The 23,776-nt window shown below is 41.6% G+C and overlaps 1 protein-coding gene across 3 annotated transcripts in view; it reads right to left on the bottom strand.

Moving 5' to 3' along the window:
* Positions 1–21,885, bottom strand: part of OXCT1 (3-oxoacid CoA-transferase 1) — a 145,054-nt gene extending 123,169 nt beyond the window's left edge. The window contains exons 1-5 of one of the 3 annotated variants that reach the window (XM_089908812.1): positions 21,607–21,881; positions 17,606–17,714; positions 8,688–8,778; positions 4,033–4,168; positions 586–735 (exon numbers count right to left, since the gene is read on the bottom strand). In XM_089908812.1, coding sequence (XP_089764938.1) covers positions 586–735; positions 4,033–4,168; positions 8,688–8,778; positions 17,606–17,714; positions 21,607–21,684 — 564 coding nt within the window. In that variant the 5' untranslated portion in view covers positions 21,685–21,881. Of the gene's footprint in view, positions 1–585; positions 736–4,032; positions 4,169–8,687; positions 8,779–17,605; positions 17,715–21,606 lie in introns of all 3 variants that reach the window. The other 2 variants (XM_022598418.3, XM_089908811.1) reach the window with 2 other exon arrangements.
* Positions 21,886–23,776: the final 1,891 nt, after the last annotated feature.

Raw genomic sequence — 23,776 nt, forward strand, 5'->3', positions numbered from 1 at the left:
CCAGAAGGGGCCTGAGCATGAAGAGTTTAATACCATATATAGCATACATCTACTCTATTTTCCACATAAACATAATCAGCAATTATAAACGCTCCTAAATTTCTTAAAACTTACCATAAAACTAATCTTGACTTGTACCTCTTCTATAGATTACAGATTCTTTTCTTCTCATTTATTTATTCTGGTCTCTCTATGTGATTTAAGTTACTAGCAGATGCTCAGTTTTAGCTAGAAATTTTACCTAACATGTTTACATTACGGAATGAATGACGGTGTTCTCACACAGATGTGGTTTTTTTTTTTTTTTTTTTTTGGCTGTATGCGGGCCTCTCACTGTTGTGGCCTCTCCCGTTGCGGAGCACAGGCTCTGGACGTGCAGGCTCAGTGGCCATGGCTCATGGGCCCAGCCGCTCCGCGGCATGTGGGATCCTCCCAGACTGGGGCACGAACCAGCGTCCCCTGCATCAGCAGGCGGACTCTCAACCGCTGCACCACCAGGGAAGCCCAACAGGTGTGGTTTTATACTTAGTTACCCAACGAGTCCACCTGGAATCCTGTGCTAATAGAGATATCCAGCTTTCTTACCTCTCTTGGCTTACTGGCAATGGCAATGCTGCCATCTTTGTTGTACTTGATCGGTGACCCTCCTTCTTGCACTAGGGTCCCATACCCTGTGCTGGTGTAAAATGCAGGAACTCCAGCCCCACCTGCACGAATCCTCTCTGCAAGCGTGCCCTACAAGTGAAAAAACAACACTGCATCAGAAGTCCACTAAACACTTCTGTCTGCAGACACAGAAAAACTTACAGGCACCATCCCTGTTTTCTAGGTGTTTATCAATCTAAACCACACCCAGCAGTGCATACTGGTTTGTCTCGCTGACACCGCAGGCTAGAATATCAATGTAAAACAGTTACTATCTTTCTAGACAGCAACCTCTCTATCCTTAATCCTTAATTCTTAATGGAACTGCTTATTTGTATGTTAGTGCTTTCAGCTTCCATGTCTCCACTGGTTTCTTGACATCACATTCTACATCAGTCTATCTGTAATATTTTTAAAGAAATTTCCAAATGTGAAGTATGTAACTTTAACTGTATACATTAAAAAACATACAGTTAAATTTTGTGTTTTACTATGTGCTCTATGTAGGCATGGCCTGAACCTTATCTTTAATAACAATGTTATGATTATATAATAATAATGTAAAACGTTCAAACCTATCTAGAATTTATTCTAAACCATTCTCATAAGTATTTTATCTACTACATTATTTAACTAAGGAAAAATTCAAGATAGGCAAAGAGTACAACATACAGGTAAAATGGTTTTTAAAAAGCCAAGAGAGATTCAAATTTTGTTTCAGAGTAGGAACAGCTATATGTAAAGTTTTTTTGTATCTTCTTCTGATCATCTTTGTCCCCTTTCTAGGGACCAGTGATTTCAAACCTAATTTCCCCAGCTCTTCCACCACCACCTGCCTTTCCACCTGGTTTTCCCACAGGGTAATAACTCTGGACCCGAACGTTTCCTGACACGCTCCCTAATGTGAAACATCTTGTTACGGTCTAGCTACATCATATTCAGACTAGATAACTGACTAGCTAACCAGTAGTAAGAATAGGTTCAGATTTTGTTGTTTTGTTTTGTTTTGACTGTGTCACGCGGCTTGTGGGATCTGAGCTCCCCGACCAGGGATCGAACCCGTGCCCCCTGCAGTGGAAGCACGGAGCCCTAACCACTTGACTGCCAGGGAATTCCCTAGGTGTAGATATTAATGATGGTGTGTTAATATTGTCCCAACCTGAAAACAAGTTTCCACTTGAACTGGGGCCTTTAAATACTAAACTCAAAGAAGGGACTAACAGCTGGGATTTCAGACACTGAGTCATTTGGAATAGGCAGTATATTCTGAGGAAGGATGGACCTGTGACATAACTGAAAACCTTCCAGATACCTGGTTCTCTGTTCTAACTGATGGACAGAGGTGACTCTTCCCTGCACTTCGGGTATTTTAAGTTAATAACATCCACAAAAATTAAATCATCAAAACGACCATAATAACACTCCCTACCTTAAAATATTTTTTATGTCCACCCTCCCTGAATACTATACTCCTCTTTGTCCAACTGGGCAAAGGCATGAAAATCGACTATTGCCACATACAGGCCCCTTGCAGGTACCACCAAGACCCCACATCCAACCCCCAAGGGAGTCCTAATCCCTACCACTTCATCAGCACTTCCTCCCTGGCTCTCAGGCTGCAAAACGAGTTCCCAGAGCCAATGTTTACTCATGCACCACTAAGTTGGGGCAGGAAATTCTGACTTCTTTCAGCTTAAAGGAAGAATGTGAAAGAAATATTAAGGAAGTTCCTTTCCCATGTATATGCCCTCTGACAAAATAAGGGATAATGCAAAAGATTAAAAAAAGGCAGGGATTTCCCCGGTGGTCCAGTGGTTAAGAATCCACCTTCCAATGCAGGGGACGCAGGTTCAATCCCCGGTAAGGGAACTAAGATCCCACATGCCACAGGGCAACTAAGCCCATGCACCACAACTAGAGAGAAGCCCGTGTGCTGCAACTACTGAGCCTGTGCACTCTAGAGCCCGTGCGCCACAACTAGAGAAGCCCGCGTACTGCAACAAAGACCCAGCACAGTTAAAAAAAAAAAAAAGATAAAAAAGGTAATTGAAAAGTTAATTTTCAATAGCTCCACAACTCAAAGTATATATTACCTCAACCTATAATGTGAAGATGAAAACTATATGCTATGGACGAATTTGTGTTCCCCCCCTCCCAAAATTCACATGTTGAAGCCCTAACCCCCAACGTGCAACAAGGTTAAATGAGGTCATAAGGGTAGGGCCCTGATCAAAGAGGGTTAGTGTCCTTATAATAAGAGACCCCAGAGCACTCACTTGCACGTGCTCTCCCTCTCCCTCTCACTGTCCCTCTCCCTCTCTCCCCTCCCCCCACCAAGAACCAAATCAGCCTGTACCTTGATCTTGTACTTCTCAGCCACCATAACAGTGAGAAATAAATTTGTATTTTCTAAGCCAACCAGTCTGTAGTATTTTGTAAAAGTGGCACAAGCGATGAAGATAGTACACCTTTTGTTATTCTCAAAAAACTTTAAATGAAGATTGGATAAATCAAGCATGTGTAATGCTATGAGAGACACAGGTGCCAACACTGTAGAGTGATCAGGTGCGACTTGGAAAAACACTGTTAAACTTCGGGTAGAAAAAACAGTTCTCCCATGCCTGCTCTCTCCAGATAAGCATATACAGTGATTTAATGATTGAATTTTTAAAAATTCTGCTATATTACATTATTACCAATTTGATGAAGTTAGTGGTAATAATACATTCTGTTGACAAAATAAAGCAGTGTGGTGGGCTCAGTTTCAGAGATGAAGGCAGACCATGTCAAAATGGAAGAGTAATGTATACAACCTGTAGACCCTTGTTTTACTCATAAGGCTTCAAAAACTTTGCTCAGTGACAAACTCTTCAATCAGTTAGGAGAGGAAATGGTGTATAAAGTGAGCAGAAACTTGCTAGATTAATTGCAATCACTGCTTCCTTTGTAATGGCGTCAGCTCTCTAGACACCTGGGCTCTGATCCCAGCACTTACTCTGTGATGCAGTCCCTCCATGGCCTTTACTTTCCTGTTTCAGCAAGACCAGATTCCCCACAAATTTCTAATTCTATGATTCATAGGAATTGACTTTTAGGACAATCATCAAACATTCCAGCAATTTCTTTTGCATGCTCCAATGAAATATACATTATAGTGCCAAACTTAAAATTTTATCCTGAAGCCTAGATATTTTCACTTTCTTTTTCAGTGCACAGCAACAAACTAGTTCTCTAGCAATCAAGAGGTGTGACCTATAAACACAATTCCTTGGTTTGGCAAAAGAGCATTCTGCCTTACCTCTCTTACACAATGAAATTTCTAGGAGGAAAAAGATAAATTTTAAAATAAATTAGTATTGTAAAAAAAAAAAAAAGAATTTTTTTTACCTGAGGTGTCAGCTCTACTTCTAATTCACCAGATAAATACTGTCGTTCAAATTCTGCATTTTCACCCACATACGAAGAGATCATGCGTTTTATCTGCTTGGATCGAAGTAAAAGGCCCAAACCAAAGTTGTCAACCCTAGAAGGAAAATGCAAGCAGCTTACAATCAAGGGATATTTGATAGAACATTCATATCACTTACTTTCAAAAACTTGAAATTTTATATGACAAACCACTCACATTTCTCCTGACAACCTCCTTTTCTCCCAACTTCGACTTCACTCTCCCTCCTCATTCTCATGCCCACAAATGGCCATTCCCACTCAACTAACTCTTTCCTAATTCTCAGAATGCACTTCCAAGCCTCTAACCTCCCCGCAACTGTCCTGACACACTGAATACCTTAAAGTAGTTCAGGTAACAGGTAACTGTCAACCTCCTGATAGACTTGTTTATAGTCCTAGATTCCAATATTGAATCTAATAACATTTCCCACCCACCATGAGTGTAAAAGAAATACCTGCATGATTTATTCTTACTTGGTTCAAAAGAAGACTAAAGCCTAAATAACAAGTATTTTCAAGAGTGCATTTTTGAGATGTGAAAATTCCCTGAAGATTGATAACACACTTGTCCACTAGAGGGCTACAAATCACTAAAAAGTCAGTCTTGCAAAACATTACACAAAACGCTTTATGTTTTTTGTTTGTTTTTTACTTACTGCTAATTACTATCTAGCTAGGCCTTCAGTTCTTCAGGTAAACAATTCTGTTCCCCTCAATTCAGCTCCATCTGCAGCCTTCCTCATCTCACCTGATGGCAGCCCCATCCTCACTACTTCAGAACAAAATTCATGGTGTGATCTCTGACACACACATTCCACAGCAACTTTATTGGAAAATCCTGACTCTATCTTCAGAATCTATCCAGAATCTGAGCATTTCTCACTCCCTCTCTGGGACCGGCCCATCTCTTTCCCAGATACTGCAGTAACCTTTCTTGTTTCTAATCCTGCCTGCTACGATCTACTCATAAAATGACAGCCAAAAATACATGTATAAAATAAAATATGTCAGATCATGTCACTGCTCTGCTCAAAACCCTGCCTTGGTACCCATTTATTGCTTTTAGAGTAAAAGCAAATGTCTCTAGAGTGGACTGCAAGGCTGGGATGGAATGCCCTTTCACACCTCTGACCTCACTCCTCCCATTTTCCTTTTTGCTCACTTCTCTACCTCTGCTGGCCTCCTTACAGTCCCTCAAACATACCAGACATCCTGTCTAGGGGCTTTGAACTGGCCTTTCCATCTCTCTCGGAAACTCTTCCTCCAGATAGCATTCTACATAAACATCTGTTGACCATTTGTCAAATGAATTTATTGCTTGATTTCACTTTCCCGCTCCTCACTGGCTTCTTTGTAATAAAAATGAAAATCATCAAGTCTTCATGCTGGATATTTGCTATGTGTCCCTCCGGATCCATTCTCCAACCTCTAGCCTGGGGCAGCTGCCCTATGTAGACTGAATCATGGGGTGCCCTGCCCTCTGGCTTCTGATTGGGCCCATCCATTGCCGACTGGGTTCAGCCAGTGTAAGGCACCACCAGGGGGGTTGGGGGGGTGTGTGGGGGGAGAATGGTAGCAGGACATCTATTCCCTTGGCTCTCTCCCTGGCAGGCTGCAGCACATTGGATAGCCCTCTCCATAAGGCTTTCTTCTGGGTCCAAACAGCCCCCTCCCCTCATCCCATCAGGCCCAGGGCTGGAGGAAACAGCTCTCCACTAATAATAATCTTGCACTTGGGGGCCATTATTAAGTAAAATAAGGGTTCCTTGGACACAAGCACTGCGATACAGATCATGGATCTGATAACCGAGGATACGGCAACAGTGGATCTGATGCATGGATCTGATAACCGGTGGCTACTAAGTGACCAACTGGAGGGGTACACTGCACAAAGGTATGATTCACATCCAGGGCAAGACAGAGCAGGAGGGCCCGAGACTTCATCACACTACTCAGAATAGCCTGTAACTTAAAACTTATGAATTGTTTATTTCTGGAATTTTCCATTTAATATTTTCAGACCAAGGTTGACCATAGATAACTGAAACCACGTAAAGCAAAATCATGGATATGGGAGGAGTGCTGCACATATTACCTGTTAGTATTTATTAGTCTTCTACATGGAAGTGGGGCTGCCCTTGGAGTTGTCTAAATCCCCACCTTCAAGAACTGTAATCCAAAATTACCTTGTCACAAGGAAATGAAAATAACTAATATAGCACACCTATTCTTCCCTGGGCTCTGTGATTTAACTGGTTGATATATAGCATATCATGAAACTTTTGGTTTATACAGGCTTATAATTCATATGTCAAAGTCTTCCAAAAACCAAAGGAACATCTGCAATTTTCCTGCCTTCCTAATCAATCCATATCAAAGTATTAATTCATCTGAATGATCCTAAGGTAGGGTTTGTCGTATCAAGACTAACAGTTAATACTCCATAGCAAAGTAAGTGGTACCTCAGGCCAACAGGTCTTAGTGATCATTAAAAGCAAATAAAACAAAAGTAGACAATCAGGAATCCTGAGCTTTGGAAAGACTTCCAATTCAGGCAGAACTTATATAGATGGAGTCTTAGGAGAAAATAGTCATTACTTCTTTTTTTTTAAATTTAAGTATAGTTGATTATAATGTATTAGTTTCAGGTGTACAGCAAAGTGATTTGGTTATATATTCATATACATTCTTTTTCAGATTCTTTTCCATTATAGGTTGTTACAAGGTATTGAATATAGTTCCCTGTGCTATACAGTAGGTCATTGTTTATCTATTTTACATATAGTAGTATATATCTGTTAATCCCAAACTCCTAATTTATCCCTCCCCTGCCCCCTTTCCTCTTTGGTAACCATAAGTTTGTTTTCTATGTCTGAGTCTATTTCCATTTTGTAAATAAGTTCATTTGTATCATTCTTTTCGATTCCACATATTGGTGATGACCATTACTTCTAATTCCATGTTCTCTACATTTACCCAACAACTCAAACCATGTCGTTGGTTCTCCAATAAAGTGATGCTAAGTTGTCCTCATTTATCTGACTCTAAGGATCAAAACAAAGCCCTCATCCCTATAGACCTCAAGGATTTAAACTCCTCTAATTATGAGAATCAACTTCCAATGAGGGTGTGCAAAGTGCCTTCTTTGAGTTCAGCGAAGTAGGTTATCAGTACCTACTCTGCACCGAAAATTTACATTGATCTACACCACTCCTTGTAAGCACTGAGCTAACAGGAAAACCCAACCAAGTACTGATAATCAAAAGTATTTTTAATAAATATAAAGTCCGCTCAAAGGGCACAGGATGTGTTTAAGAAATATCAAGTGCTCATGAACAAGTTACTTCCCGGATTACAGATGAGTTTCCCCTGTTAAATGAGGGAACTGGAACAGATGATCTCTACAGCTCCAACTCTCGGTGATTCTGAGACTATAGGCTAAGCATAGCAGGAAATAGATAACTACTCTAGGGACTTCCCTGGCGGTTCAGTGGTTAAGACTCTACGATTCCACTGCAGGGGGCGCAGGTTTGATCCCTGGTGGGGGAACTAAGATCCCGCATGCCGCGTGGAGCAGCCAAAAAATAAATAAAAAGAACAAAGAAAACTACTCCAAGTAACAGGATTGGCCTGTAATATACATCAGAGATAATAAATACAATTCAGTACACAAAGAAAGGCTAACCATCTCCAAAGGCATTCAGAAAGGGGAAAGATCAATGAAGGCTAGAGCAGTTCTACAATTAGATAGGGCTTCTTCTGTAAGATGGGAAAGATGTGGATAGGCAGAGAAGTGGAGAGCCTTCCAAATGAAAATAATAGCATAAATAAACTCAGCAAAGGAAAAAATGAGCACAAATGTAGATCAGTTTTGTTTCCTAAGTAATCTGTGCTATTTCTTCTAAATTGCATTTATGATAACAGACTAAACTAACTGCCAATTCGGTTAATTTCTTTAATTTTTAAGATCTTTAAAGTCCTTCATTATTAAAAGAGATCTGACAATTTACCATTTTGCACAAAAATAGCTTTTTCCTTGATAACTAAATATATCTTAATATGCAGGCCATTCATCATTAAAATGTTATGGCTCATTTTTGACCATTTTGATATGTGAGCCTACTGGCTTAAGTGCCAGCTGCATACCCTCCTCCTTTTACCAAGAACAGCAACATTTGTAATGACTGATGGTATTCTTTATATATCATCTAGGGTAAGGGCATAACCAAAAGAAAATACTTGAAACAGATTTCAAATAGATGTCCATCTTCCTTTATAAATAAGGATCTACAATAACATACAACATAAAGGAACCTCTTTAAATTTTAAAATGAAGGACTCAATTTGAACATACTTTTTTTTTTCATTGCAGGATCTTGGTTTCCCTGATCAAACCCATGCCCCCTGCAGTGGAAGCGTGGAGTCTTAACCACTGGACTGCAGTGGAAGTCCCAATAAACATTATCTTTTGATCCTTGAGCATATTGCTCTTGTCAATAGGGAAATTTTTCATTTCACTGATAGACTTCATTTCAGTATCATGGAGGACTGTCATTTATTTCAAGCCAATTGTTTTAAAAATGCACGCTTACCCTGCGTTGTTGCTGACTGCAGTTAGTCCTTTTACTCCAGTCTTTAGCAAAGCTCCTATAAGATTCTCTGGAATTCCACATAACCCAAAACCTATAATGAGCCAAAAAGATAAACAATTTGTGTAGAGGGTAATGTTCTTTTAGGGAAATGTGTCATTCTTTTTAATAAAAAGAAAATATACCAACACATTATTAGACCTACTAAGCAAAATGCAGAGGCATATCTCAGCAACTTAATAAATACACAATAAAAAGATCAAATTCCTGGTGCCAGGAATTTGAGGGGAGGGGGTAGATGAATACACAGAGTACATAAGTTTTTATGAGCAGTGACATACTTTGTATGACATTATAATGATGGATATATGTCATTATACTTTTGTCCAAACCCATAGAACATGCAATACTATTCACTTCGTTAAAGTGAACCTTAAGATGAACTGTGGACTTGTTGATTATGATGTGCCAAGGCAGTTCATCCCTGGTTTAAAAAAAAAAAAAAGCTACCACTCTTGACAATAGCTATGCATGTGTGAGGAGGGGGGTCATGGGGAATTTCTGTACCTTCCTGTCCAGTTTGTTGTAAACCTACAACTGCTTAAAAAAAAGTCTCAAAAAAAAAAAAAAAAAAGAATTCACACTCAGGATAGACATTTTTGGCAAAACTTTTGTTTCACTTATAAAAGCACAAATTAACCTCAGAAAAAATAAAATAAATGGTCATACAGCTGTATCCAAATGTTTTACATCATTATATAATACCAGACATCACTGTCAAGTCTTGATTCATAAGTATAAGGCCAAGTGCAACGTGCTAATACGGCTACACGTTGTTCTTCTTGCACTTAACTACATATCTATTATTTTCCCACTTTAAAATTGAACCTTTGTACAGTCACTTTTTCAAGCATGTTTCTTTTATATGCCTGAGTTGATTTTGCAGATCCAGAAGCCTAAGCCAATGACTTTCATTTCTTTACATCTTCCACAATTCCTCAAATGGTATTGGGTCTAAAGTGCAATGACTGCTGAGTTGAATGAATGAATGAATGAAGAGCAGCCTTAAAAATAAGCCTTGATTTTTGTGACCAAGGCCAAGAAATCCAAAGAAATGTACAATATAAGAATCAGGATAGAGAGAGGGGGAAGATGGTGGAAGAGTAAGACGCGGAGATCACCTTCCTCCCCACAGATACATCAGAAATACATCTACACGTGGAACAACTCCTACAGAACACCTACTGAATGCTGGCAGAAGACCTCAGACCTCCCAAAAGGCAAGAAACTCCCCACGTACCTGGGTAGGGCAAAAGAAAAAGAATAAACAGAGACAAAAGAATAGGAATGGGCCCTGCACCAGTGGGAGGGAGCTGGGAAGGAGGAAAGATTTCCACACACTAGAAGCCCCTTCGCGGGTGGAGACTGCAGGCGAAGGAGGAGGGGAGCTTCAGGGCCGCGGAGGAGAGCACAGCAACAGGGTTGCGGAGGGAAAAGCGGGGAGATTCCCGCACAGAGGATCGGTGCCGACCAGCACTCACCAGCCTGAGAGGCTTGTCTGCGCACCTACAGGGGTGGGTGGGGCTGGTAGCTGAGGCTCCGGCTTCTGTAGAATCAGCGTGAACACAGCCTGCAGGGATTTAATGTGCCACGGCTAACCGGGAGGGAATCCCGGAAAAACTCTGGGCCTGCCAAAGAGGCAAGAGACTTTTTCTTCCCTCTTTGTTTCCTGGTACGCGAGGAGAGGGGATTAAGAGCGCTGCTTAAAGGAGCTCCAGAGACAGGCGTGAACCGTGGCTAACAGAGCAGACCCCAGAGACGGGCATGAGACGCTAAGGCTGCTGCTGCCGCCACCAAGAAGCCTGTGTGCGAGCACAGGTCACTCTCCACACCTACCTTACGGGGAGCCTGTGCAGCCCGCCACTGCCAGGGTCCCGGGATACAGGGACAACTTCCCCGTGAGAACGCACGGCGCACATCAAGCTAGTGCAACGTCACTCTGGCCTCTGCCGCCGCAGGCTCGCCCCGCACTCCGAGCCCCTCCCTCCCCCCGGCCTGAGCGAGCCAGAGCCCCCGAATCAGCGGCTCCTTTAACCCCGTCATGTCTGAGCGCAGAACAGACGCCCTCCGGCGACCTACACACAGAGGTGGGGCCAAATCCAAAGCTGAAACCTGGGAGCTGTGCGAACAAAGAAGAGAAAGGGAAATCTCTCCCAGCAGCCTCAGGAGCAGCAGATTAAATCTCCACAATCAACTTGATGTACCCTGCATCTGTGGAATACATGAATAGACAACAAATCATCCCAAATTGAGGAGGTGGACTTTGAGAGCAAGATTTATTATTTTTTCCCCTTTTCCTTTTTGTGAGTGTGTATGTGTCTGCTTCTGTGTGAGATTTTGTCTGTATAGCTTTGCTTTCACCATTTGTCCTAGGGTTCTATACGTCCGTTTTTCTTTGTTTTCTTTTTTACTTTAAAAAAAATTGTTTTTCTTAATACTTTTTTATTTTAATAACTTTATTTTATTTTACCTTACTTTATTTTCTTTTATCCTCTTTCTTTCTTTCTACTTTTTCTCCCTTTTATTCTGAGCCATGTGGATGAAAGGCTCTTGGTGCTGCAGCCAGGAGTCACTGTTGTGCCTCTGAGGTGGGAGAGCCAACTTAAGGACACTAGTCCACAAGAGATCTCCCAGCTCCACAAAATATCAAACGGCGAAAATCTCCCAGAGATCTCCATCTCAACACTAGCACCCAGCTTCACTCAATGATCAGGAAGCTACAGTGCTGGACATCCTATGCTAAACAACTAGCAAGACAGGAACACAACCCCACCCATTAGCAGAGAGGCTGCCTAAAATCATAATAAGTCCACAGACACCCCCAAAACACAACACCAGACGTGGACCTGCCCACCAGAAAGACAAGATCCAGCCTCATCCACCAAAACACAGGCACTAGTCCTCTCCACCAGGAAGCCTGCACATCCCACTGAATCAACTTTAGCCACTGGGGACAGACAACAAAAACAATGGGAACTACGAACCTGCAGCCTGCAAAAAGGAGACCCCAAACACAGTAAGATAAGCAAAATGAGAAGACAGAAAAATACACAGCAGATGAAGGAGCAAGATAAAAACCCACCACACCTAACAAATGAAGAGGAAATAGGCAGTCTGCCTGAAAAAGAATTCAGAATGATAGTAAACATGATCCAAAATCTTGGAAATAGAATAGACAAAGTGCAAGAAACATTTAACAAGGACCTAGAAGAACTAAAGATGAAACAAGCAACGATGAACAACACAATAAATGAAATTAAAAATACTCTGGAAGAGATCAATAGCAGAATAACTGAGGCAGAAGAACAGATAAGTGACCTGGAACATAAAATAGTGGAAATAACTACTGCAGAGCAGAATAAAGAAAAAAGAATGAAAAGAACTGAGGACAGTCTCAGAGACCTCTGGGACAACATTAAACGCACCAACATTAAAATTATACGGGTTCCAGAAGAAGAAGAGGAAAAGAAAGGGACTGAGAAAATATTTGAAGAGATTATAGTTGAAAACTTCCCTAATATGGGAAAGGAAATAGTTAATCAAGTCCAGGAAGCACAGAGAGTCCCATACAGGATAAATCCAAGGAGAAACACGCCACGACACATATTAATCAAACTGTCAAAAGTTAAATACAAAGAAAACATATTAAAATCAGCAAGGGAAAAACAAAAAATAACACACAAGGGAATCCCCATAAGGTTAGCTGCTGATCTTTCAGCAGAAACTCTGCAAGCCACAAGGGACTGGCAGGACATATTTAAAGTGATGAAGGAGAAAAACCTATAACCAAGATTACTCTACCCAGCAAGGATCTCATTCAGATTTGATGGAGAAATTAAAACCTTTAAAGAAAAGCAAAAGCTGAGAGAGTTCAGCACCACCAAACCAGCTTTACAACAAATGCTAAAGGACCTTCTCTAGGCAAGAAACACAAGAGAAGGAAAAGACCTACAATAACAAACCCAAAACAATTAAGAAAATGGTAATAGGAACATACATATCAATAATTACCTTAAATGTAAATGGACTAAATGTTCCCACCAAAAGACACAGACTGGCTGAATGGATACAAAAACAAGACCCATATATATGCTGTCTACAAGAGACCCACTTCAGACCTAGAGACACATACAGACTGAAAGTGAGGGGATGGAAAAAGATATTCCATGCAAATGGAAACCAAAAGAAAGCTGCAGTAGCAAATCTCATATCAGACAAAATAGACTTTAAAATAAAGACTATTACAAGAGACAATGAAGGACACTACATAATGATCAAGGGATCTATACAAGAAGAAGATATAACAATTGTAAATATTTATGCACCCAACATAGGAGCACCTCAATACATAAGGCAAATAGTAACAGCAATAAAAGGGGAAATCGACAGTAACACATTCATAGTAGGGGACTTTAACACCCCACTTTCACCAATGGACAGATCATCCAAAATGAAAATAAATAAGGAAACACAAGCTTTAACTGATACATTAAACAAGATGGACTTAATTGATATTTATAGGACACTCCATCCAAAAATAACAGAATACACATTTTCCTCAAGTGCTCATGGAACATTCTCCAGGATAGATCATATCTTGGGTCACAAATCAAGCCTTGGTAAATTTAAGAAAATTGAAACTGTATCAAGTATCTTTTCTGACCACAAAGCTATGAGACTAGATATCAATTACAGGAAAAGATCTGTAAAAAGTACAAACACATGGAGGCTAAACAATACACTACTTAATAACGAAGTGATCACTGAAGAAATCAAAGAGGAAATAAAAAAATACCTAGAAACAAATGACAATGGACACACGACAACCCAAAACCTATGGGATGCAGCAAAAACAGTCATAAGAGGGAAGTTTATAGCAATACAATCCTACCTTAAGAAACAGCAAACATCTTGAATAAACAACCTAACCTTGCACCTAAAGCAATTAGAGAAAGAAAAACAAAAAAAGCCCAAAGTTAGCAGAAGGAAAGAAATCATAAAATTCAGATCAGAAATAAATGAAAAAGAAATGAAGGAAGCGATAGCAAAGATCAATAAAACTAAAAGCTGGTTGTTTGAGAAGATAAATAAAATTGATAAACCATTAGCCAGACTCATCAAGAAAAAAAGGGAGAAGACTCAAATCAATAGAATTAGAAATGAAAAAGGAGAAGTAACAACTGACACTGCAGAAATACAAAAGATCATGAGAGATTACTACAAGCAACTCTATGCCAATAAAATGGACAACCTGGAAGAAATGGACAAATTCTTAGAAATGCACAACCTGCCAAGAATGAATCAGGAAGAAATACAAAATACGAACAGACCAATCACAAGCACTGAAATTGAAACTGAGTAAAAATCTTACAACAGACAAAAGCCCAGGACCAGATGGCTTCACAGGCGAATTCTATCAAACATTTAGAGAAGAGCTAACACCTATCCTTCTCAAACTCTTCCAAAATATAGCAGAGGGAGGAACACTCCCAAACTCATTCTACGAGGCCACCATCACCCAGATACCAAAAGCAGACAAGGATGTCACAAAGAAAGAAAACTGCAGGCCAATATCACTGATGAACATAGATGCAAAAATCCTAACAAAATGCTAGCAAACAGAATCCAACAGCACATTAAAAGGATCATACACCATGATCAAGTGGGGTTTATTCTAGGAATGCAAGGATTTTTCAATATACGCAAACCAATCAATGTGATACACCATATTAACAAACTGAAGGATAAAAACCATATAGTCATCTCAATAGATGCAGAGAAAGCTTTCGACAAAATTCAACACCCATTTATGATAAAAACCCTGCAGAAAGTAGGCACAATGGGAACTTTCCTCAACATAATAAAGACCATATATGACAAACCTACAGCCAACATCATCCTCAATGGTGAAAAACTGAAAGCATTTCCACTAAGATCAGGAACAAGACAAGGTTGCCCATTCTCACCTCTCTTATTCAACATAGTTTTGGAAGTTTTAGCCACAGCAATCAGAGAAGAAAAGGAAATAAAAGGAATCCAAATCGGAAAAGAAGAAGTAAAGCTGTCAGTGTTTGCAGATGACATGATACTATATATAGAAAATCCTAAAGATGCTACCAGAAAACTACTAGAGCTAATCAGTGAATTTGGTAAAGTAGCAGGATACAAAATTAATGCACAGAAATCTCTGGCATTCCTATACACTAATGATGAAAAATCTGAAAGTGAAATCAAGAAAAGACTCCCATTTACCATTACAACAAAAAGAATAAAATATCTAGGAACAGGGGCTTCCCTGGTGGCGCAGTGGTTGGGAGTCTGCCTGCCGATGCAGGGGACACGGGTTCGTGCCCCAGACCGGGAGGATCCCACGTGCCATGGAGCAGCTGGGCCCGTGAGCCGTGGCCGTTGGGCCTGTGCGTCTGCAGCCTGTGCTCTGCATATGGAGGGGCCACAACGGTGAGAGGCCCATGTACCACAAAAAAAAAAAAAAAAAAAAAAATCTAGGAATAAACCCACCTACGGAGACAAAAGACCTGTATGCAGAAAATTGTAAGACACTAATGAAAGAAATTAAAGATGATACAAATAGATGGAGAGATATACCATGTTCTTGGATTGGAAGACTCAACATTGTGAAAATGACTCTACTACCCAAAGCAATCTACAGATTCAGTGCAATCCCTATCAAACTACCACGGGCATTTTTCACAGAACTAGAACAAAAAATTTCACAATTTGTATGGAAACACAAAAGACTCCGAATAGCCAAAGCAATCTTGAGAAAGAAAAACGGAGCTGGAGGAATCACGCTCCCTGACTTCAGACTATACTACAAAGCTACAGTAATCAAGACAGTATCATACTGGCACAAAAACAGAAAGACAGATCAATGGAAAAGGACAGAAAGCCCAGAGATACACCCACGCACATATGGTCACCTTACCTTTGATAAAGGAGGCAGGAATGTACAGTGGAGAAAGAACAGCCTCTTCAGTAAGTGGTGCTGGGAAAACTGGCCAGGTACATGTAAAAGTATGAGATTACATCACTCCCTAACACCATACACAAAAATAAGCTCTAAATGGATTAAAGACCTAAATGTAAGGCCAGAAACTATCAAAGTCTTAGAGGAAAACATAGGCAGAACATTCTATGACATAAATCACAGCAAGGTCCTTTTTGACCCACCTCCTAGAGAAATACAAATAAAAACAAAAATAAACAAATGGGACCTAATGAAACTTAAAAGCTTTTGCACAGCAATGGGAACCATAAACAAGACCAAAAGATAACCCTCAGAATGGGAGAAAATATTTGCAAATGAAGCAACTGACAAAGGATTAATCTCCAAAATTTACAAGCAGTTCATGCAGCTCAATAACAAAAAAACAAAATGGGCAGAAGACCTAAATAGACATTTCTCCAAAGAAGATATACAGACTGCCAACAAACACAAGAAAGAATGTTCAACATCATTAATCAATAGAGAAATGCAAATCGAAACTACAATGAGATATCATCTCACACCATTCAGAATGGCCATCATCAAAAAATCTAGAAACAATAAATGCTGGAGAGGGTGTGGAGAAAAGGGAACACTCTTGCACTGCTGGTGGGAATGTGAATTGGTACAGCCACTATGGAGAACGGTATGGAGGTTCCTTAAAAAACTACTAATAGAACTACCATATGACCCAGCAATCCCACTACTGGGCATATACCCTGAGAAAACCATAATTCCAAAAGAGTCATGTACCAAAATGTTCATTGCAGCTCTATTTACAATAGCCAGGAGATGGAAACAACCTAAGTGTCCATCATCGGATGAATGGATAAAGAAGCTGTGGCACATATATACAATGGAATATTACTCAGCCATAAAAAGAAACGAAATTGAGATATTTGTAATGAGGTGGATGGACCTAGAGTCCGTCATACAGAGCAAAATAAGTCAGAAGGAGAAAGACAAATACCATATGCTAACACATATATATGGAATTTAAGAAAAAAAATGTCATGAAGAACCTAGGGGTAAGACAGGAATAAAGACACAGACCTACTAGAGAATGGACTTGAGGATATGGGGAGGGGGAAGGGTAAGCTGTGACAAAGTGATAGAGTGGCATGGACATATATACACTACCAAACGTAAAATAGATAGCTAGTGGGAAGCAGCCGCATAGCACAGGGAGATCAGCTTGGTGCTTTGTGACCACCTAGAGGGGTGGGTTAGGGAGGGTGGGAGGGAGGGAGACACAAGAGGCAAGAGATATGGGAACATATGTATATGTATAACTGATTCCCTTTGTTATAAAGCAGAAACTAACACACCATTGTAAAGCAATTATGAGTGTGAGACAGTGGTGCTAAAAGATATTCTAAACAAAGAGAAGCAAAGACCTTGGGAGACTCACTAACAGATAGAGGCATATGCTCTCAAACTCATAAAATGAGGAGAAACAAAAAGAGTGACTAGCTGTGGGCTGATGAGATCAATGAATTCCCAAGAATCTACGGATTTTTCAAAACTACTAATAAGATACCACCATTTAAGGCGTCAGCTTTTCAAAATAATAGAAAAAGAAACACAAAAGGAAAGAAAAGGTAAAACATAAAGTGCTAAACCTTGCTAAGCTTTCAGGAAGGGGACACTAATAAAAAATAGATAATATGTAATTAATAAATAAAAATAATATAATAAATAATAAAATAATTGGCATTTCCAATATTTGGCATTTATTAACTAAGCAGGAAAATAATTGGCATTTCTAATCTACATACTTTGCCATTGTAATTTCCCTGCTTTGCTAAAAACATAAGGCTGTTACCATAAAAAGAAAAACAATACTATTACTCACCACCAACCAGTACTGTTGCACCATCAGGGACGTCTTTTACCGCTTCCACTGGATCCATATAAAATTTGGTATGGCGACGTGTGCTGGTTGAAAAGTAGCAAACACATCCCTAAAACATTAAAAAACATTTTTAAGTGAATAAACATTTGGAAACATGCATTTGCTTTCCATGTATAGCAATGTATTCAATTTTTATCTATACAATTTCACTAGCTCATCTTTGAAAGAGTTGGGCTGTAAGTAGTTCATCTTAGGAGTAGGATGGACATACTCTATCCACAGATTATCACCAGAATCCCCTTATGATCCATATCTTTTATTATATAAGGAAAACTCTGTGTCATTTGCGGCCCCTCGGAAGAGTGAAAGAAAGTAGATAACCTGTATACTGGAACTCAAATTCATAATATCGGTGTCATCAAGCATCAATTTCTGATAGCAACACAACCAACAAATATTTACTGTGACAAAATTTATGTGCCAAGTTCTGCACTATTTATTTCAATATATCGATAGTAAGGATTAAGACACAACTGTTGCTCTCAATACTACAAATACTACATATTTGGACCCTGATCCAATCTTGGGTGTCAAAGAATGCCTCCTGAAAGGACAAGTAAAGAACAGCACACCAAAAAACTCATTCCCCTAAGGGGCCTGAAGTTTATGGATGCTGGAGAAAAGTAGCAAACTGTTATCTGCAAGAGAGGCATGGTTAGTCTTACCCCAGTGTACTATTTGTTGCAAATCAGGCTATCTAGCGAGCATTCACCATCAGTTTTAAACTGTTTCCCTCTTTACACTTCATCCACAATATGGACAGGAAAAAATGATAAAGTCGATTGTGTTGTAATCAATCACTCATACTCAACATCCTCTCTCCTTTATTCTCATTATATAGTCAACGTAAAAAAGAGAGGGAGTAGAGAGAATGACACCTGACTCCTGAGATGCTGTCCCTTAACCAGTCCACATCCACGGCCTATCAGTCTCCCAGACAGAACCTGAGGGGGTCCTTTTAGCAGCAAAAATGAGCTGTCATTCTTTTCTTCCTCCAAAAACTCCTTTCATAAAAAGTGTCAATTAATACAAAAGAAAATTTAAGAGAACTATACTGAAAGTCAAATGAGACCTGCAAAGGTATAGGTTGCCCAAATGACCTTTGGCCTTTTAAACTTCAACCTTGGTCAAGGTCAGATGAGGAGGCTGGTATACTCTGGCATACTGCCCAAACACAGGGAAATAAGTAGAGGCGGGGATAGAAAGGAAAGGGCTTGAGTTACAAACAGCTTTCTCCTCTTCCCTACCCTCAAGTAGCAAGGAGTTATGTGATTCTGTCTTAACACACACATACACACAAAAACATATTTTTAATCTTAGAAATTAAAAGTTTGATAGTCTGAATAAGTAGGCTGAGAAATTGAATATTTCCTGCCATATTAGTAAACAAAGAATGTCACCGTCACCAGCGATTGCAAGCCCTCCAATGTGAGCTGATGAGCCCTGAAAAAACTCCGGGCTGAAAAGAATACCCACCATCTAGCAGCCATCAGACTGCCGCCACTCCCTGCAGGGAGCCCTGAGGAAACTCAGGATGTAAAAATACAGGCCCCAGATAGGTGCATATCAAAGGAGTGATCTCAGTGAGCCCAGACTCTTGCATCTTCCCATACAGAGAAAAAAAGTGCTAAATTCCTTAACTTGAGATATCTGGTTTTCTTTATTTAACAACAATCTTTTGACGTCCCCAATTACCTGCTCTTTGTTGCAAAACTTCTAAGTATCCTGGCCCCTCCCCTGGCCTCCTCCGAGCAGTTTCAGAGTTATCTGAAACGCTGTCTCCTGGGCTGCAGTCCTCATTTTGCCCGAAATAAAACTTAACTCACAACTCTCACGTTGTGCATATATATATATATATTTTTTTTTTTAAGTCAACAGTCTATTTTAGTCGAAGTCAATGGCAATGGCTCTGAAAGTGCAGTCCTCAGACCTGAAGCATTATCAACTGGGAACTTATTAATGCAGAGTATGGGGCTCCAGCCAGGACCTACTAAATCAGAAATTCTGGGGATGAACACAGCAATCTATTTAATAAAGCCTCCAGGTAATTCTGATGCAAACTCAAGTTTGAAAGACATGTTTATCATAAATAAAAAAGAAACCTATCTCATTTTACCTGTTGGGTATGTTTAGCAGAAAAATTCTCAAGGTTACCACATAAGTTTCCCACAGCGTTCTCTCATCCACCTATGAAACATGTTGAATGTCTATTCTATGCAGGGTAGTGTGTAATGTTGAGAGAGACAGAGAATAAGGCATACAATATGGTCTCTGCAAATTTCATCTGGTTATGAAGACAACGTACACACATTCAAAAAGTTAAACAAGTACACAAGTGTCACAGTTAACGCAAGCAGGAGGTAAGGATTTAAGGGCTAAATAAGCAGTAAGAGCCCTAAGTGCCAAGCACCGAAGGAACACAGGGAAGCTGGAGTTGGACCTATGATAATCAAACCTGAAAGGAGAGATGAGATACAGAAAAACCCGTAATTTGTAGCTCGGCCATCTAAGAAGAGGTTTGCTGGGTTTCGGGAATAGTTTAACAATATACTGAAGAAAATGAGGAAGTTACACTTAGGCAAATAAGTAACTGTCAAAAGAAGGAATGATATTGACCTTGGCCCAAGGATATCGCTGTGTCCTGATTTGCATTAGTTTCAGCGCCCACAGCAATCTGACTGAAGGTCAAGTTCCCTTTTAATAATGCTTTACATATCCAAAGCTATCTGCAATTATCAAAATGCTTCCTAAGAAGCATTTAAGAGTAAACCGTTCCAGGTCTAAATCATCCTAGCACTTACCTACGGGGCTTGGTGGCCCCTCTGCGTTCACCGCTCTCAGAGAGTGGACGTGGGGAAGAAGGGAGAGCAATGGGACGGGGCAGGAGTTCCCTGAGTACTCAAGTGTGCAAGGCACGCTTTTAAGCTCGGAACTATTATTCAAAACGCTGCTAAGTAAAAACATCACTTTTCCTTGTCTCTTCCAAGTAAAGGCTCCCGTGGTGATGGACGTAGCCGAGGTAAGCCACCCTCCAAGACTCAGAGCTCTGGTCCTGTCCGAGGACTCGGAATAGGAACCGCACCGGGACGTGGGCTTACAGGCGGGGACAGCATGGGGCAAAAAAAGACCACACATCAGCCAACAATCGCGCCGCGAATGCCTCAGGATACTACCACTCGTAACGTGTTTGCAGTGAAGGCGGAACAAGGTTTGCAAAAGGCTTTGAAATCGGAAATCCCGAGGAGCCTTGGAAGAACGGACGCCGGCGCCCAAAGCCCGCGCTCTAGCCACCGCCTATCCTCTACAGGCTCCTCCGCGTGGGGAGGTAAAAAACGCCCAGGCAAGGGCTCCAGTCCGGGTTCCCCGTCCCACCGCAGAGGTGCGGCGCAGCTATCCGGGAGGTGGGGCGCAACGTTCCATCCCCTTGGCGGTGAACTCAAGCCGACCCCTGACTAGCCCAGCGCTGGGTTCCGGGCCTCTAGAGGCGCCCCTGCCCCGAGATTCCCATATCGGAGCGCAAACCTACCAGCTACAGCCGTCGCCCCTTGCCCCCTTTAAACAAGCGAACCCTCCTCGTCCCGTTTCGGCCGCCAGAGCCCCCTCCCAGAAGGCTGCCAAGGAAGCGGAGACGCGTGCCGGGAAGGACGCGAGCGAGCCCCGAAGGGCGCGGCGGCGCTGCCAGGCGTCCTCCTGCCCCTCAGCCTCTCTGCGCGCTTCTTTGCCTCGTTTCGCCCCATCGGGAAAGCAGGTGCAGAACCAAGCCAAGGAGGCCATGCGGCAGAGCGGCCAGGCAAGGAAGGCGTCGTCGCGTCTCGGGGCCCTGGATGCCGGCTCCCGGACTGGAGCGGGTGGGTACGGGCAGAGGAGAAAACGCTGGCACCACTCGGGGTTTCGTCCGCACTCGTTCGACACGCGGCCTTGCTCTTCACCCGCACTTTTACCTTGGACCAGGCGCCCCCGGGGCGGCGGGAGGAGGGGCAGAACCGCAGGCGGGAGGAGAGGCGTGTGAGTGCCGCCATGGTTGGGCTGGGGGGTAGTCGCAGGCCGGGCCGAAGCGAGCGTGTGAGTGTGTCAGCAGGCGCGGCCCCGGCCTCCGCGTCACCGAACGGGAGGAAAAGGAAGGCGCGCAGGGGGCGGGCTGGAGCCTCGAACGCGCTTCGGTGACGTCCTGGGACCTCCGGGGCCGGGCTCCGGCTGACGGAGAAGAGATGCTGGGAGGGGCCGGCGGCCGGGGCGGATCGCGGGTAAAGTGCCGTTCCGGCCGCGCTCGGATGCTTCCTCGCGTCGGGCGTATTCCAGACCGTCGTGTTGAGCGCCCTTGCCGCCGCAGCTCCTCGGCTTTGAGCTGTCGCGGGTATCTGTCTATATATACCAAGGTCAGGGATAAGCCTTGGCCTAGCGTTCGGGCGGCGCAGGAGGGCCTCTCCCGGAGCTCGCTGCTTTTTCATGTCAGTGTCTGGCACCTGTGTGGGCTGCAAAGGGGTACCTGCCTGGAGGCCCACCGCCTCTCTTCCCCCCGCCTGAACAGCGTTCCCACGTTTTCCATTTCTTAGTCCCCTCTTCCCACACCTGTCCCTGGCTTGTGTAGAGTTAAGTTTGCTCTGAGAACCTGCCACGAGCCATATTCCTTGAAGTGTGATCAGACAGGCCTGGTCAAGATTGTCCCTGGTCAGGAAGGCAAGATTAGGACTGAGCCTCTGGGACCTGATTTTAGCACACCTTCTTTTCCATCCCTATCATCCAAGTCTGCATTTTTCAGGATCTTTCTGGCACTGGAGTCCCAGAAACCCCAGCTATTACTCAGCAGATGCAAACATACAGCTGTGTATCCCTTTGACTGACCTGAGACAAGTTTCATAACTTTCCTAAGCCTGTGTCCTTATCTGCAAATTAAAATTGCTTATAATACTCAGAACTGTCCTGAAGATTACATGAGGTAATTCATGCAAAGCTTCTGGCCCCATTTATAAACACTCAATAAATCTTAGGCGTTACTCTAAGTTTCTTCAAGTTGGCAGTGGTGCATTGATATGACACATACATTCAATGAAAGTCTGATTTCTTCAGAACCGTCTATGTACTTAGCAGCTGAGTGGAAGGACCAAGTGGGGAATCAATAAACATTTTATTTGATTAAGGGCTGGCCATGTCCTGGGAATGTGGCTGTTAGTTGTTGAAGCAAAGCTAACATGAAAATTAAATGAGCCCTTAGCTTCCTTAGCAAGTATACTGAGACGGTGGACAGCCAGTCCAGTTTAACTTGTTTCTATAAAAGCACTGCCCTTTCATGGTATTCTTTTTAACTCCGAATTTCTTTTTTTCCTGTGAATACTATATATATATATATTTTTTACATCTTTATTGGAGTATAATTGCTTTACATTGTTGTGTTAGTATAATTTTAATTAAAGTCATTGAGAGAACAAAATACCAAGTTAGACTGTCCAATGACATAAGGAGAAATTAACTTCACAATGCTCTCTATTTTCAACACATTTTAAGAACTTGGATAGAGGGGAAATTTAGGTCTTAGAACTAAAGTCCCATTTCTAGTCCTAATACAACATATAACGCCATCATAGGGTAGCTGGCAGAATGTGAAAAAGCTAAACTTCACAACTGGGTCTGCTTTTCCACTTTCGCCCTTCCAGAGGACACATGAAATGGAAAACAGCATTGGCAACTGTGTCAAACTGTGGTCATATGACTCACTCTCTTGGCTGGTCTCACTCTGTTGCTCCTGGCTGAGGAAAAGACACATATTTTTAGTCTTATACTCTATGTGACTCTTAAATCTCGTGAAAAAAATCAGCCTCATTACTCAACGGTCAAAACACACTATTATTTTTTGGTGACTCTATGACTCCATTTTGTACTTTTTGAATAAAATATGAGAATCTTCAGCTTGAACAAATTATAGAAAAGTTTTTCTGTCGGATTTTCCTTCTGGTTCCACAACCATTTCAATTTTAATCTCTGTAAAATCTACTTTTTAAAAACATCTGGAACTCTACTCGGTACTCTGGAATGACCTGTTTGGGAAAAGCATCTATAGAAGAGTGGATATATGTATAATATATGTACAACTGATTCACTTTGCTGTACACCTGA

Source organism: Delphinapterus leucas, chromosome 3 (genome assembly GCF_059928025.1).
Source record: "Delphinapterus leucas isolate spDelLeu-1000000601 "Yukka" chromosome 3, BTC_Dleu_Yukka2, whole genome shotgun sequence".
NCBI lineage: Eukaryota > Metazoa > Chordata > Mammalia > Artiodactyla > Monodontidae > Delphinapterus > Delphinapterus leucas.